This window comes from Orbilia oligospora (genome assembly GCF_000225545.1).
Source record: "Orbilia oligospora ATCC 24927 unplaced genomic scaffold scaffold00078, whole genome shotgun sequence".
Taxonomy (NCBI): domain Eukaryota; kingdom Fungi; phylum Ascomycota; class Orbiliomycetes; order Orbiliales; family Orbiliaceae; genus Orbilia; species Orbilia oligospora.
This window is the reverse complement of record NW_011645635.1, coordinates 1,142,092-1,156,499: the sequence shown is the minus strand read 5'-3', so window position 1 is coordinate 1,156,499 and position 14,408 is coordinate 1,142,092. Positions and strand designations below refer to the sequence as shown.

At 45.7% G+C, this 14,408-nt stretch overlaps 7 protein-coding genes across 7 annotated transcripts; 4 read left to right on the top strand and 3 right to left on the bottom strand.

Moving 5' to 3' along the window:
• Positions 1-718: 718 nt before the first annotated feature.
• On the top strand, positions 719-1,812 carry AOL_s00078g349 (uncharacterized protein; the record flags this gene model as incomplete). Its single annotated transcript, XM_011123612.1, has 2 exons — positions 719-1,654; positions 1,720-1,812. 2 exons carry the CDS (start codon positions 719-721, stop codon positions 1,810-1,812), a joined length of 1,029 nt encoding a protein of 342 aa, XP_011121914.1.
• A 490-nt stretch (positions 1,813-2,302) lies between these two features.
• Positions 2,303-3,491, bottom strand: AOL_s00078g348 (uncharacterized protein; the record flags this gene model as incomplete). Its single annotated transcript, XM_011123611.1, has 3 exons — positions 2,303-2,557; positions 2,658-3,077; positions 3,135-3,491. The coding sequence occupies 3 exons, from the start codon at positions 3,489-3,491 to the stop codon at positions 2,303-2,305; spliced, it is 1,032 nt and encodes a 343-aa protein (XP_011121913.1).
• Positions 3,492-4,561: 1,070 nt separating this feature from the next.
• On the top strand, positions 4,562-6,286 carry AOL_s00078g347 (uncharacterized protein; the record flags this gene model as incomplete). The annotated part of the gene is made up of 5 exons (XM_011123610.1): positions 4,562-4,793; positions 4,869-5,043; positions 5,109-5,217; positions 5,270-6,042; positions 6,103-6,286. 5 exons carry the CDS (start codon positions 4,562-4,564, stop codon positions 6,284-6,286), a joined length of 1,473 nt encoding a protein of 490 aa, XP_011121912.1.
• Positions 6,287-6,976: 690 nt separating this feature from the next.
• On the top strand, positions 6,977-7,466 carry AOL_s00078g346 (uncharacterized protein; the record flags this gene model as incomplete). Its single annotated transcript, XM_011123609.1, has 3 exons — positions 6,977-7,128; positions 7,202-7,230; positions 7,303-7,466. The coding sequence occupies 3 exons, from the start codon at positions 6,977-6,979 to the stop codon at positions 7,464-7,466; spliced, it is 345 nt and encodes a 114-aa protein (XP_011121911.1).
• Positions 7,467-7,489: 23 nt separating this feature from the next.
• Positions 7,490-9,442, top strand: AOL_s00078g345 (uncharacterized protein; the record flags this gene model as incomplete). The annotated part of the gene is made up of 2 exons (XM_011123608.1): positions 7,490-8,163; positions 8,236-9,442. The coding sequence occupies 2 exons, from the start codon at positions 7,490-7,492 to the stop codon at positions 9,440-9,442; spliced, it is 1,881 nt and encodes a 626-aa protein (XP_011121910.1).
• Positions 9,443-10,082: 640 nt separating this feature from the next.
• On the bottom strand, positions 10,083-10,730 carry AOL_s00078g344 (uncharacterized protein; the record flags this gene model as incomplete). The annotated part of the gene is made up of 1 exon (XM_011123607.1): positions 10,083-10,730. One exon carries the CDS (start codon positions 10,728-10,730, stop codon positions 10,083-10,085), a length of 648 nt encoding a protein of 215 aa, XP_011121909.1.
• Positions 10,731-12,008: 1,278 nt separating this feature from the next.
• Positions 12,009-13,536, bottom strand: AOL_s00078g343 (uncharacterized protein; the record flags this gene model as incomplete). The annotated part of the gene is made up of 3 exons (XM_011123606.1): positions 12,009-12,332; positions 12,392-13,353; positions 13,419-13,536. The coding sequence occupies 3 exons, from the start codon at positions 13,534-13,536 to the stop codon at positions 12,009-12,011; spliced, it is 1,404 nt and encodes a 467-aa protein (XP_011121908.1).
• Between the last annotated feature and the right edge of the window lie 872 nt (positions 13,537-14,408).

Below are 14,408 nucleotides of genomic sequence, written 5' to 3'. Positions count from 1 at the left end.
CCAAAATCCAAATGAGTTGTTTTTGTTGTACTTTTAACCATCTATTGTCGGCTGTCGGTGTCACACGGACCCTTGCGAAAACCGCAGCTTCAAATCCCAGTCAATAAGTCGGCAGGGTGCAATCTCGATAGGCTATCACAAGCTCAAGATGTAGAAGATTCGCTGTGGGGCTGCTGCAGCCAAGTTAGCTTAAGTCTCTAGGCAGCTATCAAGCTCTGCCACCCCGCATTCCAAACGGGTGGACCACTAGCTTGGTTTGAACTCGAACGATTCGATTCGATTCAATTCCGCAGAAACAATTATGATATCACCGGACCTGGGTGTATAAATCGGCAGCCTGGCTTCCTGTTGGTAGCACAACATATGCCGAATGATTCATAGCAAGTTGTGATCATTTAACCGCCGCGCTGGCGTGCTAATACATGGAATTTGAATGTATCGCCGGCACAGCCGCATTGAATTTGGGTTCGATGTTACGTTTCCAGGCCAAATATGGTCGGCATGTCGGCAGGAAAAGGTTCGCACATATGGTACCCACATGGCCACAAGGACTTGGTCTCAAAAAGCTTATGATCCACTCTGAAGAGCCTCCAACTACCGTTTCCTATAAAGCCAATTTGGTTTCCGGGTTTTAATCTGGTTTTGAAACTAAGAAGCTTAAACTGTGCCGCCAAAATCCAGTGCTTCGAGTGGCCCAGTACACATCCTCCAAGCCAACATGGCCGACTCTGCCCCCCACCCACTCGCAAGCCCAAGTTCATACTCAGACAGTGAACGCTACTTCATTTCCTCAGGCAAAAAATTATCCTTCCAACCCATTCCAACGTCTATTTACCGCCTCGCCCAAACAACCGAGTCCATCAAAACCAAAGGCACGCTTTGGCAACTGAACCCATCGGCGTCGGATGACCCCTCTACCACAGGAAATACGTTCGACGTTGTATCCAACCTCCCTCTGTTCGCTGCGCGCTATGACAACCCGTTAGTTTCAGGAAATGATTCAAAAACTATCTACTGGGAATTTGAAATCACGAGTTTGGGGTACTCTGGCACTCCGGCGGGGTTGGCATTCGGCTTCGTTGTAAAAGACGCTGGGTCGGAGGCTATAGCTTCTAACAGCGGTGGAAGCCTTCGCCCATATGACCAAGCTGCTGCGCCAAAGTCTCTTTCTGGGCCTAGTATTCTCTGGAACTCTGTAGATGGTGGGGTATATGAAAATGGAACAAAGGTCCCAGATTCCGAATTTCAGGCAAAAGTGGGGGATATAGTAGGAATCGGAGTAACCTTCCAGTTCGACCCTAGTATTCCTATGATCCCAACTAGAGATGTGAACGACAATCCAAACGCCAAGGCCGGAAAGTTCTCGAAGTCGTTAGATACCAAGGGAAATAAAACAACCAGAGTTGCAGAAGTGAAGGATCTTGTGCCAGTTCCAACAAGAGTGTTTGTCACTATTAACGGCGAAGAGAGAAGAATTGAAGGAGACGTGGCGAGGGCATTTGTTTCCGGTGTTGCCGATGTCTTCCCAGTGTTAATGGTATTTGGACCTGGCGTGGGTGGGAAAGTTAAAATTGGTGAAGCCGTAAACTTTGGTGGCGAGGGAGGATTGGCAGATGCGCAGTTAGCAGCGAAGGGTAACAGTGCTCATGCTGGGGTAAAATTTTCCCTATATATATTTGGAGTTACTTTTCATATTGCTAACAGTTTGCTTTCCAATAGCATAAAAAATCAAGGTTTTCGAAGGTATTCAAAATACCTGCCGATGCTTGGTTTGGTGGCATTGGATCCGGAATGGGAACTAGTAGTGGCTAGGTGGAATTTATTCATTGCCAGCTAGGCTGCGATCGTTATACGTCCTATAAGCGATTTTTTTTTTCGGTAACCAGGCTGCAGGAATACTGGTTAACGTTAGGCTTCCTTATGTCAGCTCTTCGTGTTTGTGGTATCGGTTTCTTTTTGAACAGGAGAGAAGTTATAATTAGCACAATCAAGTCGGAATGACGAAATCATAATTCAATCGATCAATTTTTTTAATTTTCCCTCGTATGCGTATTATGAAGACCAATATGTGACTAAGTTAAAGGTCGACGTTTGTCTCTAATGATAGGCCAATAGAGTAATTCTCTCGATTAACGAAATAATCTAGCTGGTGATAGGTTGACCGCTCCATGGATCCATGGTACTACCCTAAAAGTATAATAGGCTTCGCCACTTAACCAAACCGCACATGTATAAATAAAATCACGGTTTGGATGAAGCGATCAATCAACCCACCCATGGTCAAGGGCTTTAGGACTAGGCCCTAGAACCAAGTGGCGTGTGAAAACATTTTGGATTTGGGCACAGGCAGCTGATTAATAGCGTTCCGAACTGCAAGCCACTCAGCTATCCTTCGGATTTGATGTACTCCGATGTAGTGTTCACCTGGGCTGGACGAAAAGCGGATCAGGAAAGACCAAACCTTTCCGTACGGATGCCACTTAGGGTCACAAATCATTGTGGGTTCGTCAGGACTACGGGAAGGCCCTGCGTAGGCCCTCAGATGACGTCGCATATTCTGTCAAGTCCCAGGGGTTAATGTTAGCCTCTTCCCGTACCCTTCGATAGCAGAATATAAATAGCTCGCGGCAATACCATTGGGAAGTTTTTATTCTAACCTTCAACATCCCGTCCATAACCTCTGCGGCAGTCCTCCCCCATACCGCCCAATAATGACTCATCCACTCGAAGTCTGCAATCTCGTATGTTTTTTCTTTAATCTTGAAGTCGCCGTGGATACGATTTCCGTCCCAGTCGTTCGAAGCCCTATTGAGGGTCTTGGCGGACCAATTTTTGGTGAGGTCCTCAACTCGGTATTCAAGGATTGGCTTTATTAAATCTCGGAGCCACTTCAACACGACTCCCTTCCCGCGAGTCATTTCGACAGCTCCAATATAGGCATAGAAAGTATCTGGGAGATACCGTTTAATCTCGACGCTGGTGAGAGTGGGGTTATGACGGCGCATACGACTGTCGAAATCGTAGAGGGTTGCGAAGTAACTAGTTTGGTCGGTATTCATCAAGTTCTCTATCAAGATCTAAAAAATAGTATTAAGATTTGTCAATGCGATGGGTCATTTGATATAGACGCGTACCTCTTCGTAGTAGTGATTGAATTCCCTTCGGACTACCATTCCATAGTTGTTATAAAGGGTGGTTTGAATCATCCACTCGTAAAGCTCATCACCCCAAGCTTGAAGTTGGTGTCGGTCTTGGCCTTCCATATGAAAATCATAAAGGCGGAAGACACGAAGGTACATGTCTTGGTTAGTAATTAGAGGGAGAGGGGGGAGAACCTGGGGAGTTGGGAGGCGAAAGATGGGGTCGGCCCGAGCATCGTACGGAAGGTTGGTGGGTGTAAAGAGATGAAGGGGATGATATTTCGGGTCCCCTGGAGGTGGCAACGAATAGATCCCAGGGTTAGAGAGAATAGTCTCTCTATTTGTAGACATGGTTGCTTTCGATCAGACTCCGGTATGGTTGGGGACGGCCGGGAGGAACGAAAGTTTCGTGACCGAGATCTAGATATAGAGAGAGAGGTTGTTTTGCTGCATTCGAGGATAGCCCAATGAGAAGAAATAATCCTATAGAGGCCTCATTATATATCCTAACTAAAAATTATTTCACATAAAAGCGTTTTAAAATACTCTTTCCATCTCAGCTAGGCTCGGCTCTCCTGCTGGTCTGCTCTGGTGCAGAGGAGCCTCCACTGATCTAAGCTAGTTTCGATATACCAATGTGAAATATACCTCGACAATTCGATTACATACTGATATGATCAAACCATACTACTACATGGCACTCGAGTACTTTAAGGATAATTTACTTTACTCCACCTAAAGAAAGATAATCAAAGACACTCGAACTAGAATACACCGCGAGAGTGAAGGCCTTTAAATTAGAGACTGACAAAATGCAACAGCCTAATGTGTTGCGAAGATGTCGGCGCCGGATCCAAAAATTGATGTTACACAGTCACATTACCATCGGCCCGACCAGCCCAGACCCTCCGAATAATCGCGATAGCTTTAAGCTTTCTTTCCGACAAAAGCTTCAAAAGTTATCTGGTTTGATGTTAGCCTGAGCATCGTACGATGTCCCTTTTCCCCTGCAGCGAGCTTAAATTTGCGTTGCGTCGGGCCGAACGAACACCGAATCACAGGCTGTGATTGGCTGGCAGAGCGAAAAGTGGCCTGTCGAGATGGCCTGGTTCGAGGTTCCTGCGTCCCAAAACTTTTTCAGTGCGCCAAATCACAAGCTTGTGATTGCAAAGAACAGACCAGTTCAATTCGCTATCAGCTTAGGGTCCCTCGTTATAAGTCAGAAATTTCCTGCAATTCTCTTCGATATTTCGCTCTTTACGATACAAAGTAATTATATATAGCTCGGGCTGCTCCACGGTCTTTGTTTTGGAACCCCTTAGCCAACGAGTCTAGCTCCAACGCTACCAAGCCGTCCCTCGCCTCCTTACACAATCCCGGATCCGAATACGTAAACTACCACAAGACTAAGATCGTTCAACATGGTCGGCACTCCAGAGCTACGAAATCTACCTCCTCCACCATTGCCGAAGCGGTCTTTCGATGTCGCTATCATTGGCGCTGGAATCGTGGGGTGCACCCTTGCTGTCGCGCTAGGCAAGCAGGGTCGCGATGTTCTGCTGCTTGAACGGGACCTTTCGGAACCAAACAGGATTGTCGGAGAGCTGCTGCAGCCGGGCGGTGTGAGGGCTTTGCAGCAATTGGGAATGGAGGGTGAGTACCAGACCATCAATTGGTGGACCTGATTATTTGTTTGAGCTTGAAACTGATTCGCAATTTGAACGATAGACTGCTTGGAGGGATTCGACGCCGTAGCCTGCCATGGGTACCAGGTCCGGTACCATGATGAACCTGTGCACATTCCATATGCTATCGATGAAGATGGCAAGAGACCTGAAGGGAGGTCCTTTCATCACGGGAGATTCATTCAGAAACTCAGATCAGCAGCTAAGGCGACGCCAAAGTACGTTATTGAGCTTCGTTCCGTTATCTATCAATCGGGCCCACTTGTTAACCATTGATGGATAGTGTGACAATTGTCGAGGCTACAGTATCAAAAAACTTGATTAAGAATGGTGCTTCTGGCCATGTCATTGGTATCCGTTGTACCCCTCGGAACACGAAGGCGGAGATTTGTGTAAGTTGGAGATATCTCCATTGTGCCATTATCATACTAACAGTTTGCATAGTATTTTGCTGCCATTACAGTCGCTGCCGATGGCTGCAAATCCAATATTAGATCCGATTTTATCCCTCGTCAGGTTCAGGTCAAGTCCCATTTCTTCGGGCTAGAGATGATCGATACGAAAATGCCACTTAAACATCACGGAATAGTCGTTCTTTCGAATCGGGCTCCAGTCCTCATATACCAAATCGGTACACATGAAACACGAGTCTTGGTAGACATCCAGGGCAAACCACCGTCCCAAACAGATGGTAGCCTTAAGTCATATATGATGAGCGCGGTTCTGCCTACACTGCCCGAAGAGGTCAGGCCGTCATTCCGGAAAGCTGTTGAAGACTCCAAGTCTATTCGGTCGATGCCAAATTCGTTTTTACCACCAACCATGAATAAGACCCCCGGTTTGATACTAGTTGGGGACTCAATGAACATGCGACATCCATTGACTGGAGGTGGCATGACTGTGGCATTTAACGACGTGGTGCTACTCCGTGATTTGCTAGCAGACGTCGAGGACTTGAACGACTCTGATCTTGTCCTTGATAAGCTGGCGGAGTTCCACTGGAGGCGAAGAGGCCTTACAAGTGTAGTGAATATTCTGGCACAGGCTCTTTACAGCTTGTTTGCTGCAGATGGTGAGTTTGTATTACCGGCCCCTATGATTCGGGCACAGGCTAAAGAAAGAACAGACGAAAATCTAAAGGTTCTCCAAAAGGGCTGCTTTGCCTACTTCCAGATGCAAGGTATTTGCATCGACCATCCCGTTGGACTTCTCTCTGGGTAAGTGTCATATTCGATCCCATCCGGAACTTAAAATTGCTAATTGGGTATGTTGTGTAGTATGCTGCGTCGACCTCTCGTCCTTTACAGTCATTTCTTCGCCGTGGCCTTTTATTCCATCTGGATAATGTTCAAGACGACAAACCCACTCCTTTGGCCGATTTGCTTCCTTAGAAGTTTCATGGTATTCTACACTGCCTGTGTAGTCATCCTGCCCTACATCTGGGCTGAGCAGCAATGCTAAACGCCGCGACAGATCGACTTCTCAATGCATATACCCTTTTAATTACCCTTTTCTGTACTATAGACTTACCCTTTTCGATTTCTTCTTGACACGATCCAAGCTGCGCACTAGAGTCTTTTCAGCGGGGTGTTAAGCGTTACGTTTGGTGTTTTGGGGGAGAGCTGGGCTGCATTTCAGCCGACATGTCTATGATAGAGGACATCGTTACGAATCTACGGGTGGCTTTGAGACTACGAGTAGAGATATGATACGAAATACTAATTTATAATTGTGTAAACTGTCATGCTACAAAGTAATCTTAATATCGTATGCATATGTGGAAGTAGACACCTGTCGTGAGCAGCCTGTTCGGCTCCCGGGCCACCCGGATCATTGTCGCTTATCTCGCCCAGCCTAAAACATGTCCATATGCAGTTTCGCCCCCACGACCCTTCCAACCTTCCACGTCGTCCAATCCTCCTTTCTCTTCCACCACCACCACGAAAATCCTCCCGAGCCCTGTATCATGACGTCCTGCTTTTCCTTCGAACTACCCCTGTCTTTCCTTTGCTATCCCCGTTGAAGCCCCCCCGCATCCTGTCGTTATCTTTAGTCGTTATCTATCTTTTAGCTGCAGCGCGAGCCGGCCCTTGTAAGCTCTATTTAAAATACTCGACCCGACCCGACCCTTCCATGATGCGTACCACCATAATGTCTCGCGAGAGCAGCCCTCTCCTTGACAGCGGCGGTATCCGCCAGCGGTTCCGACATCAGAATCCTGAACCTAGCGAACCGGTGACATTGCCGTTTAACAATTCTGGTGCGCAATATGATCATCTGCCGGTTTACTATACTATTCATCGGTACCGTCTGGAACTCCTTAGCGCTATGTCGATGCTCTTAGTACTGACTAGTCCTCGTGCTTCGTTAATATAGCATTCGGAATGAAGTCACAAATCTTATCGGTATGGACGGTTCAGCTCTGGGTGTTTGGATGCAGGCATTCATTATGGGTACTAATAGGGGACTTTTAATAGATGATCCGTATAGTTTGAAGCAACTTAGGGATCCTCGCATGAACCAATCTCTCATCCGACCGCTCGTCGACAAATACTATGAGATGAAAGATATCTCCGTAGGCACGGCTATTCTTCCCTGCCCGATCACTTCAGAAACACTAATATCGTTCTACAAATTTTAGTTTTTTGCCTTCTCGTCAATCGCATGCAATTTCAATCCGAACAATCGCAACAATTACACGAGCAATCCGTAAACCTAACCCGTTCTATCCTCTGCGAACTCGTCGCAACTCGTATTCTTCGACGATTTTACGAAGATAGCTCAGGTCCTGAAGGCCTCCTTCTCCTTGCAAATGTCCTTGTCGCTGGTTTTAGTGTTTTCCAGGGGGCGCCAGAAAATATCCAACAAGCGAACTTGCCCAGGAACCACTGGACTGTCACATACAAAAGCAGACATCCGGCACTGGAAATAGCGATCGTATCACAAAGCAAGCTCTTTCTGAGCTCGGGTGCTTGCCAATTAGTCGTCAATGCTATCTACATTGGCCGAATTGTGTACACTCCGACTACTTTTGTTGACATTATCCCTGACAACTACAAATATCGCCCAATCTCGCTCTATGATCCTAGAAAGGCACCGTTCTTAAATCAGTACCGTCTGATGGTCCCTCGGACAAGGAATACGATTGAGATATGTCAGTTTATCTGCTTGCTATGTCTCTACCTTTGGATTATGATCCAACGCCCACCACCACACAAGTATCCACTTCAAGAGATAGTATTCTCGGTGTATGCTTGTGGATGGATACTCGAGCAGTTCTCTACTATCCTTGAGCATGGTTGGTTTGTTTATACGCAAAATCTATGGTCTTTTCTCGAGTACGTTCGAATCTCTTCCATTCTCCCTCTCCTTCGTCCACCATAAGCTAATACAGTGGACGTAATCAACAGTGTCACATTCTCTCTTATATTTGGGATTTACGGTATCCTCCGGCTTCATGGCCTGCGAACTGAGTCTCCCGTCCCCGGCCAACAAGCTCTCGATGTTCTCGCCATGGCAGCGACAATTCTAATACCACGTTTGGCCTTCAACTTAATGTCCGAAAATATGTTATTCGTCTCTCTACGTGCCATGATGTCCGACTTCATGATGCTCACGGTCCTGGCTGTATGGTGTTTCATCGGCTTCCTTTTATCCATGCTCTGGCTAGGAGAAGGGAAACATCACATGGCTACAATTTCCAAATGGATGTTGTGGGTCTGGTTTGGTCTCGACGGCACTGGTATCGGAAGATCGGTTGAATTTCACTGGCTTTTGGGACCCATATTGATGGTTACCTTTGCATTCCTCGGATATCTATTCCTGGTTATCTTGGTCTCAATGTTGTCGAATACGTTCTCAGGATTACACTCAGATGTCGATTCGGAAATCCAATTTCGACGAGCAGTGTTAACATTAGAGGGAGTCAAGAGCGATGCCATTTTCAGTTACCTACCGCCCCTCAACATATTCGCCATTGTGTTCTTAGTACCCCTAAGATTTGTAGTCACGGAACGATGGTTCCATAAGATCAACGTGGCGATCATTAGGACCTTGAATTTGCCCATTTTGGTGCTCGTCGCACTCATAGAAAGGCAAGCTTGGTGGGCACCTAGGAAGAAAGGAAAACTTCCGCCAGGACTTAAAGCGAGGGGGGGCAAGGGGCGACCAGGGATGGGTAATCGGGCGATCAGTGTGCCAGGGTTTAATGCGCATGGGAATATTCAAGCGGTATTTAGAGCCGAATATGAACGAATCAAGCAGGAAGAAATGGATGCGGAAGTTGGAGAAGTGCCCCCTGAGGTTCTAAACGGAGATGATGTGGAGAGCTTTATGATGGGAGCTGGAGGTCGAAGCTCGGATAGAAGAACGAGCAGGGATATGATGAGGAGGCTGACGAGGAGGGATAGTAGTATGCCTCTCGGGGAGGTAGCGGACCAGTTGAGAGCACTGTTAAGTACGGCAGATGGAGAAAGTGAGACGGGTGGAGGGGTCGGGCAGAGGATCCATGCGCTTGAAGACCGGCTGAAGAATATCGAGGAGATGTTGGAGACATTAGTTCGAGGAAAGGAAAAGAAGAAGGTTGAAGAGGAAGCTATAGAAGATGCGGATGAATGACTAGATGATTGGTAAGCGGGGTATGCTAAATTTATACGGACCATTTGGCTGTGGTTGTGGTTGGCGTCTATTTAGAAGTCGGATAAGGGCCCAATTGGCTTTAGGGAACTACTATTCAAAAACGTACTAAGGCATCATTGGAGGTACGGAAATCGTGCATGGGTAGCACAAATTAGATCCTGAGGGATATAGATATCGGTATTTAGGTAATTAGAGAAGCGTTTCACAAACATACTACACTCATCTTTTTTTGAAATACAGTTCTGGGTTCTACAATTGCTGGATAATATATTCTTTGAGCATACAATTAATACTTTCATTGTACCATATTCCCCGATAACCGCTTAATTAAGTAACTACTTAGGTAATTCTAGGCAATGGGCATCTGGCTTGGCTGTTATATATATGCCCATCCTCACTAAAATCTTTCACGACAAGATGTTGAAGGCTCACCCGCGAACGTGCATGTGTCTAAAACCAAGTCCGAGAGACGATCAAACCAGGCACTTCCTTCCCAAGCACCAAGCACCAAACCCTAGCTCTTCTATGCAGCCCTCAACTGAAAGCTCCATCCCAATACATAAAGCAAACATATTATAAACCCGTACAGCTAGAAGGGGTCATCGCGCCCTAGCTAGCTTTACCACCAGCCAATACCGCACTGAAGCTCTGCAGATAGACTAGGGGATTTGGTATTCTGGTACCAAATATAATTCGGCCTAATCCCGCCGTCTGTAATATCAGCATGCGGTTTAAAAGTGAGCGCCTGGTACGTATGTTCTTCTCCATAGCCCGGAACGTTCGTTGAAAAAGAGATTCTCCAGGTACCGAATCCTTGCATCAGCGACATACGGATCAATCGCTCTTTCGTTGTCGAGCTCGTTTCGACGCTAGCTTCAGAAAGAGTAAAGCTAGTTTTTATTTGATCTTTGCAGGTGCCATTAAATCGAGAGCTAATCTTAATTTTATCATCAAGACCGCCGAAGGAGATTTCTAGGTAACGACTCTTGCTAGGAGAGTCTATACTTGAATCTATGTCGTTTTTGTGTGCAAAGATGATGCTCGTGGCGTCCTTGGAGGGCTTCCAGAAAGTCTGGATATCAAGCGAAGCTGCCAGATTTTCGAGATTGATTTTTCTAAATTGACCTCTGGAAACAGTGAATGCGGTATCGATGGACTGACGTTTCTCAAGTTGATCGGTTGTGTCTGATGCCGGTGATGGGGCCGCGTAGGCCTGGGTGGCAACAAGCGCGGCGAAGAAGATGGTCTTTAAATTGAAGGAAACCATTTTTTAAAATTTCCACAAGATCAATGAGTAAGCTTGTTATGGTGCTAAATAGTAACCATATATGCCTTGAGAAGCTTCTATAGGGCGACTGTCAGAAGTGAAGTATCATAAAGGGATAATACCCATGGTTTTATATCACTTAGTTCGCCAGGGTTGTTGTGATCTCGTAATTTAATTAACAGTCGTCATCCAACGACCTCAACCCTTTTTCAACGTTTAACTGCCCGAAATTACGAAAAATAGACCTATGGGCGCAGGTATTAGATCTCAATACGGCAAAACCCCTTTGCTTGAACTAGAAGCTGTAACCAAGTAGTGCCCTTTTTCGGTGGCAATATTGGAGCTAAGGACCGTCCTGAACCGGAATATTATCAACAAACGGAAAGATCTGGACAGCTAAAACATCTTGGATCTAAGATTCTACAAATCACACTATGAAGTTTTAAACAACCATTATAGCGGAACGTGAGCTATTGCAGATGCGGAGGTGAAACCATGGATGATCATTATCGATATCGATCTCAGTCGATCTACCGGACCCCGACGGTTCGAGGGTCCGAATGATAAATTCTTAAACATCGCGAGTAAAAAATCTCCAATCACTTACCTCTTTATGATATTTGTTATTAAAATCCAGTTTTTCAATCGTTTTAAGACTTCATTAGATGACTATATCTATGCCGCGATAAGGTATATATAATGATTAGTGGGCGCTATAGCTAGATGCCTAATTACGAATCTACCAAACAGTCTCGGAAACTCCTCAAGTATTTACGCCAATTCTACACTATAAACGGCACGGTAAAACATCTGCGCATTCTTGGAGCTCGAAAACTTTCACTGAAAAGACTTTTTTAGTAAGAAAACTTTCACGATATGTTTCGGCGTTTTCAATACGTGTGTACATGAAGCGTTCTTTAATAATTCATGTAGAGGCTATTAAAGCGATGAAAAATTATGTGCGATGTGTAAGTAAGGATTTACAACCCAGCTAGAGCTCTAGCGCGAGTCAAAAGATACAACCAGCGGGCTTGGTAACTACATTATCTCTGGGAAGAGCCCTGAGTTTATAATTATTATGTAAGTAAATAAAGCTACCACCTCAATGCTATTCCATAATTTTGCGTCGGGTTCACTATCATCTTCACCCAAGACTTAGGAGGAGATCCATCGATGAAACGTGATTTGTGGTATTGAAGAACATTGATTGCGGTTTGGTGGCGGGGGTTAATGTGGGGAAGATCGAGTAGAGGCGCAAGCGGGGGAGTGAGCTTAGCCTCAATCGAGGAGATGTGGAATTTCGACGACTGTAGAGTCTTTCCGGCTCTTGATTTCACTCAACTGCATTTGCAACTTCCATTTTTCCTCTAAGAGCCTTAGCTGTTGTTCGACATCCGTTAGGCGGGACTCAATGAATCTCTCTTGAGTGGTGTTCTCGCTGCTAGGAACATTTGTTTCAAAGTGTAGCGTCATAAGGTCCCTGAGATTCCCTCCCAAGTGGGGAGGGGGCATGGGCTTCTGATCTTCACTAAAATCGATCAAATCTCGCTCTGGCATGACGATTTTTTGGCCGTCAGACGGAATCGGGTTAAGCGTCTCAAGCTGCTTTCGTGAGCTCATACTTAGCACTGGTACACATATTCGACATATACAATACTTACATCAAAGCTCAATTCACCACTATATGTGGCGAGATTCTGAAGGGTTGAGGGCCTATTGGTGTCATCGGTGCCATTCATGTCGTCGGTGTCATCTGCGTAGTCAGGGTCACTGTTGTCTTCGAATCCAGCCCTCTCATCGCTTTCGTTGGAGGCAACGACCGTGGTTTCACTTGGGGAAGTGATACGGGTTTGGTTAACCCCGGATGATAGAAATGGATGTTTCCCACTGCACGGTAGACTAAACTTTTTTACTGGCGTAAAAAAAGAATCCTTGCTAAATACTATGTTCTCGGTGTTGTATCCCGTTTTTCGTCTAGAAAGCAAGTCCATCCTAATCCAAGTTGAATAGGGAGGGGAATCAAGGCACTCTTCTATTTTTTGTTGGATAGCCTGAAGTAATTCCAAGGCATTCGCAGAGCGTTCCTCGGCACCACGCGGAGTATCCCTTTCTAGGAGACCCTGAAGGGATCCTCCCTCCAGAACCTCCAAGTACAGGGTGCTATACGGTTTCATTTCGTCATTCTCTGTGCGTGTTAACGTTGGTGGGCCTCGAGAAAAAGCCCTTTCCAGGTAAACCCTAGAACCGGCTGCAGGAACACGCCAATCCAAGGAAGACAACAAAAGGTATTTTTTATCCTCTGGTCGGGTACTTTCTCCATGCTTTGGAGGTAGTACAATTTCGAGAAAAACTCTGTCCTTGAACAAAAATAACATCAGGTTGTCGACTTCACAGTGATGCCAGCCTTTTCCTTTATTGTTCCAAATGGATATTGTTATTGGTACACCGTGGAACTTGGGAGGACAGATGAATTGTCTCGAACGAGGAATAAAACCAATACTTGAACTTTCTCTTCTTTCTCGCGACTCCATATCACCTTGGATTGATGACCGACTTGGCCTAATAAGTTGCGATTGATTCAATGACTGGGCGGTTGCAGGTCGTCTTCTGGGTCGCCATGACTCTATGCAATATCCATTAGCTTCCTTGTTAATCATGTATTCAGAGATCATACTCCAGAAAATATACCTGGAGATTGTACACGTCCTTCTGAGGGGACGTCACTCTGTGCTCTTGTAAGATTGGTGCAGGTATCTCGACCACTAACACCCAAGATACTAGTACTTCTAGCAGAGTCGCGGCCCATTTTTGGTAGTTTGATAGATGTTCGAGGTAAGCGAATTTAAGGTAGGGAAGCTTGCTTTTTGATCTCTCTGCTAGAATCGGATACAAAATATGTATCCAGAGAACGAGAGTCGAATTTTATTGAAAGAGGTGTCGAGCTCGAGAGCGGGTTGGAAGGTATTGGCAGGAAGAAATAGAACGGGATGTAGATGCGTTCAAGTGCCTAGAGAAGCTGAACTATTGAGGTGACGAGGGCGAAGAAGTTTAGTGCGGATAAAAAAAAAATAAATAAGATGGAGAATAAGAGCCCTCTCTGCCATGAAATGAAAACCGAGTTGGTGGTTATGGCACCGAGGAAGGCGTTGTGATCTCGTCAACACACATTATCCAACAATTGAGGTGTTACACAAGCCAAAAATGGACAAAATCTAGTTTCAATTGCAACAAACCCAACACGAAATTACTTTGTCTTGCAAAAACCAGTCCCGAGAACCCACCGGGGATTACTCTATGACCAAATATTTGTTAAGATCTGATACATACCTCTAAATGATGGAAAGTAAGTATGTGTTATACGGTGAAGTTGTAGCTGTTGATATCACTTCTTTCAAGTATCTATATACAGTGTTGAGTGACCCCGAACTGACTGCGACTTTAAAAGTGAATTTCAATCTTCAGCTGAAGTTGAGGCCATTCATAAGAGTAAAGGGCCACGGTGGGATATATGGGTCTTATATCTACTTTTAGTGTCGAGTTTTCTCGTCGCCACACTCCTTAGCTGTGGGTGGAGGGGTCGGCTTAATTATCAGAAGGTGGGAAGTAATTGCGGTTCCCGACTCCGACTGGCTACAAAACTGACGTCTTAAGTGCGCACCTGTAGAAGGGCTATGAAGC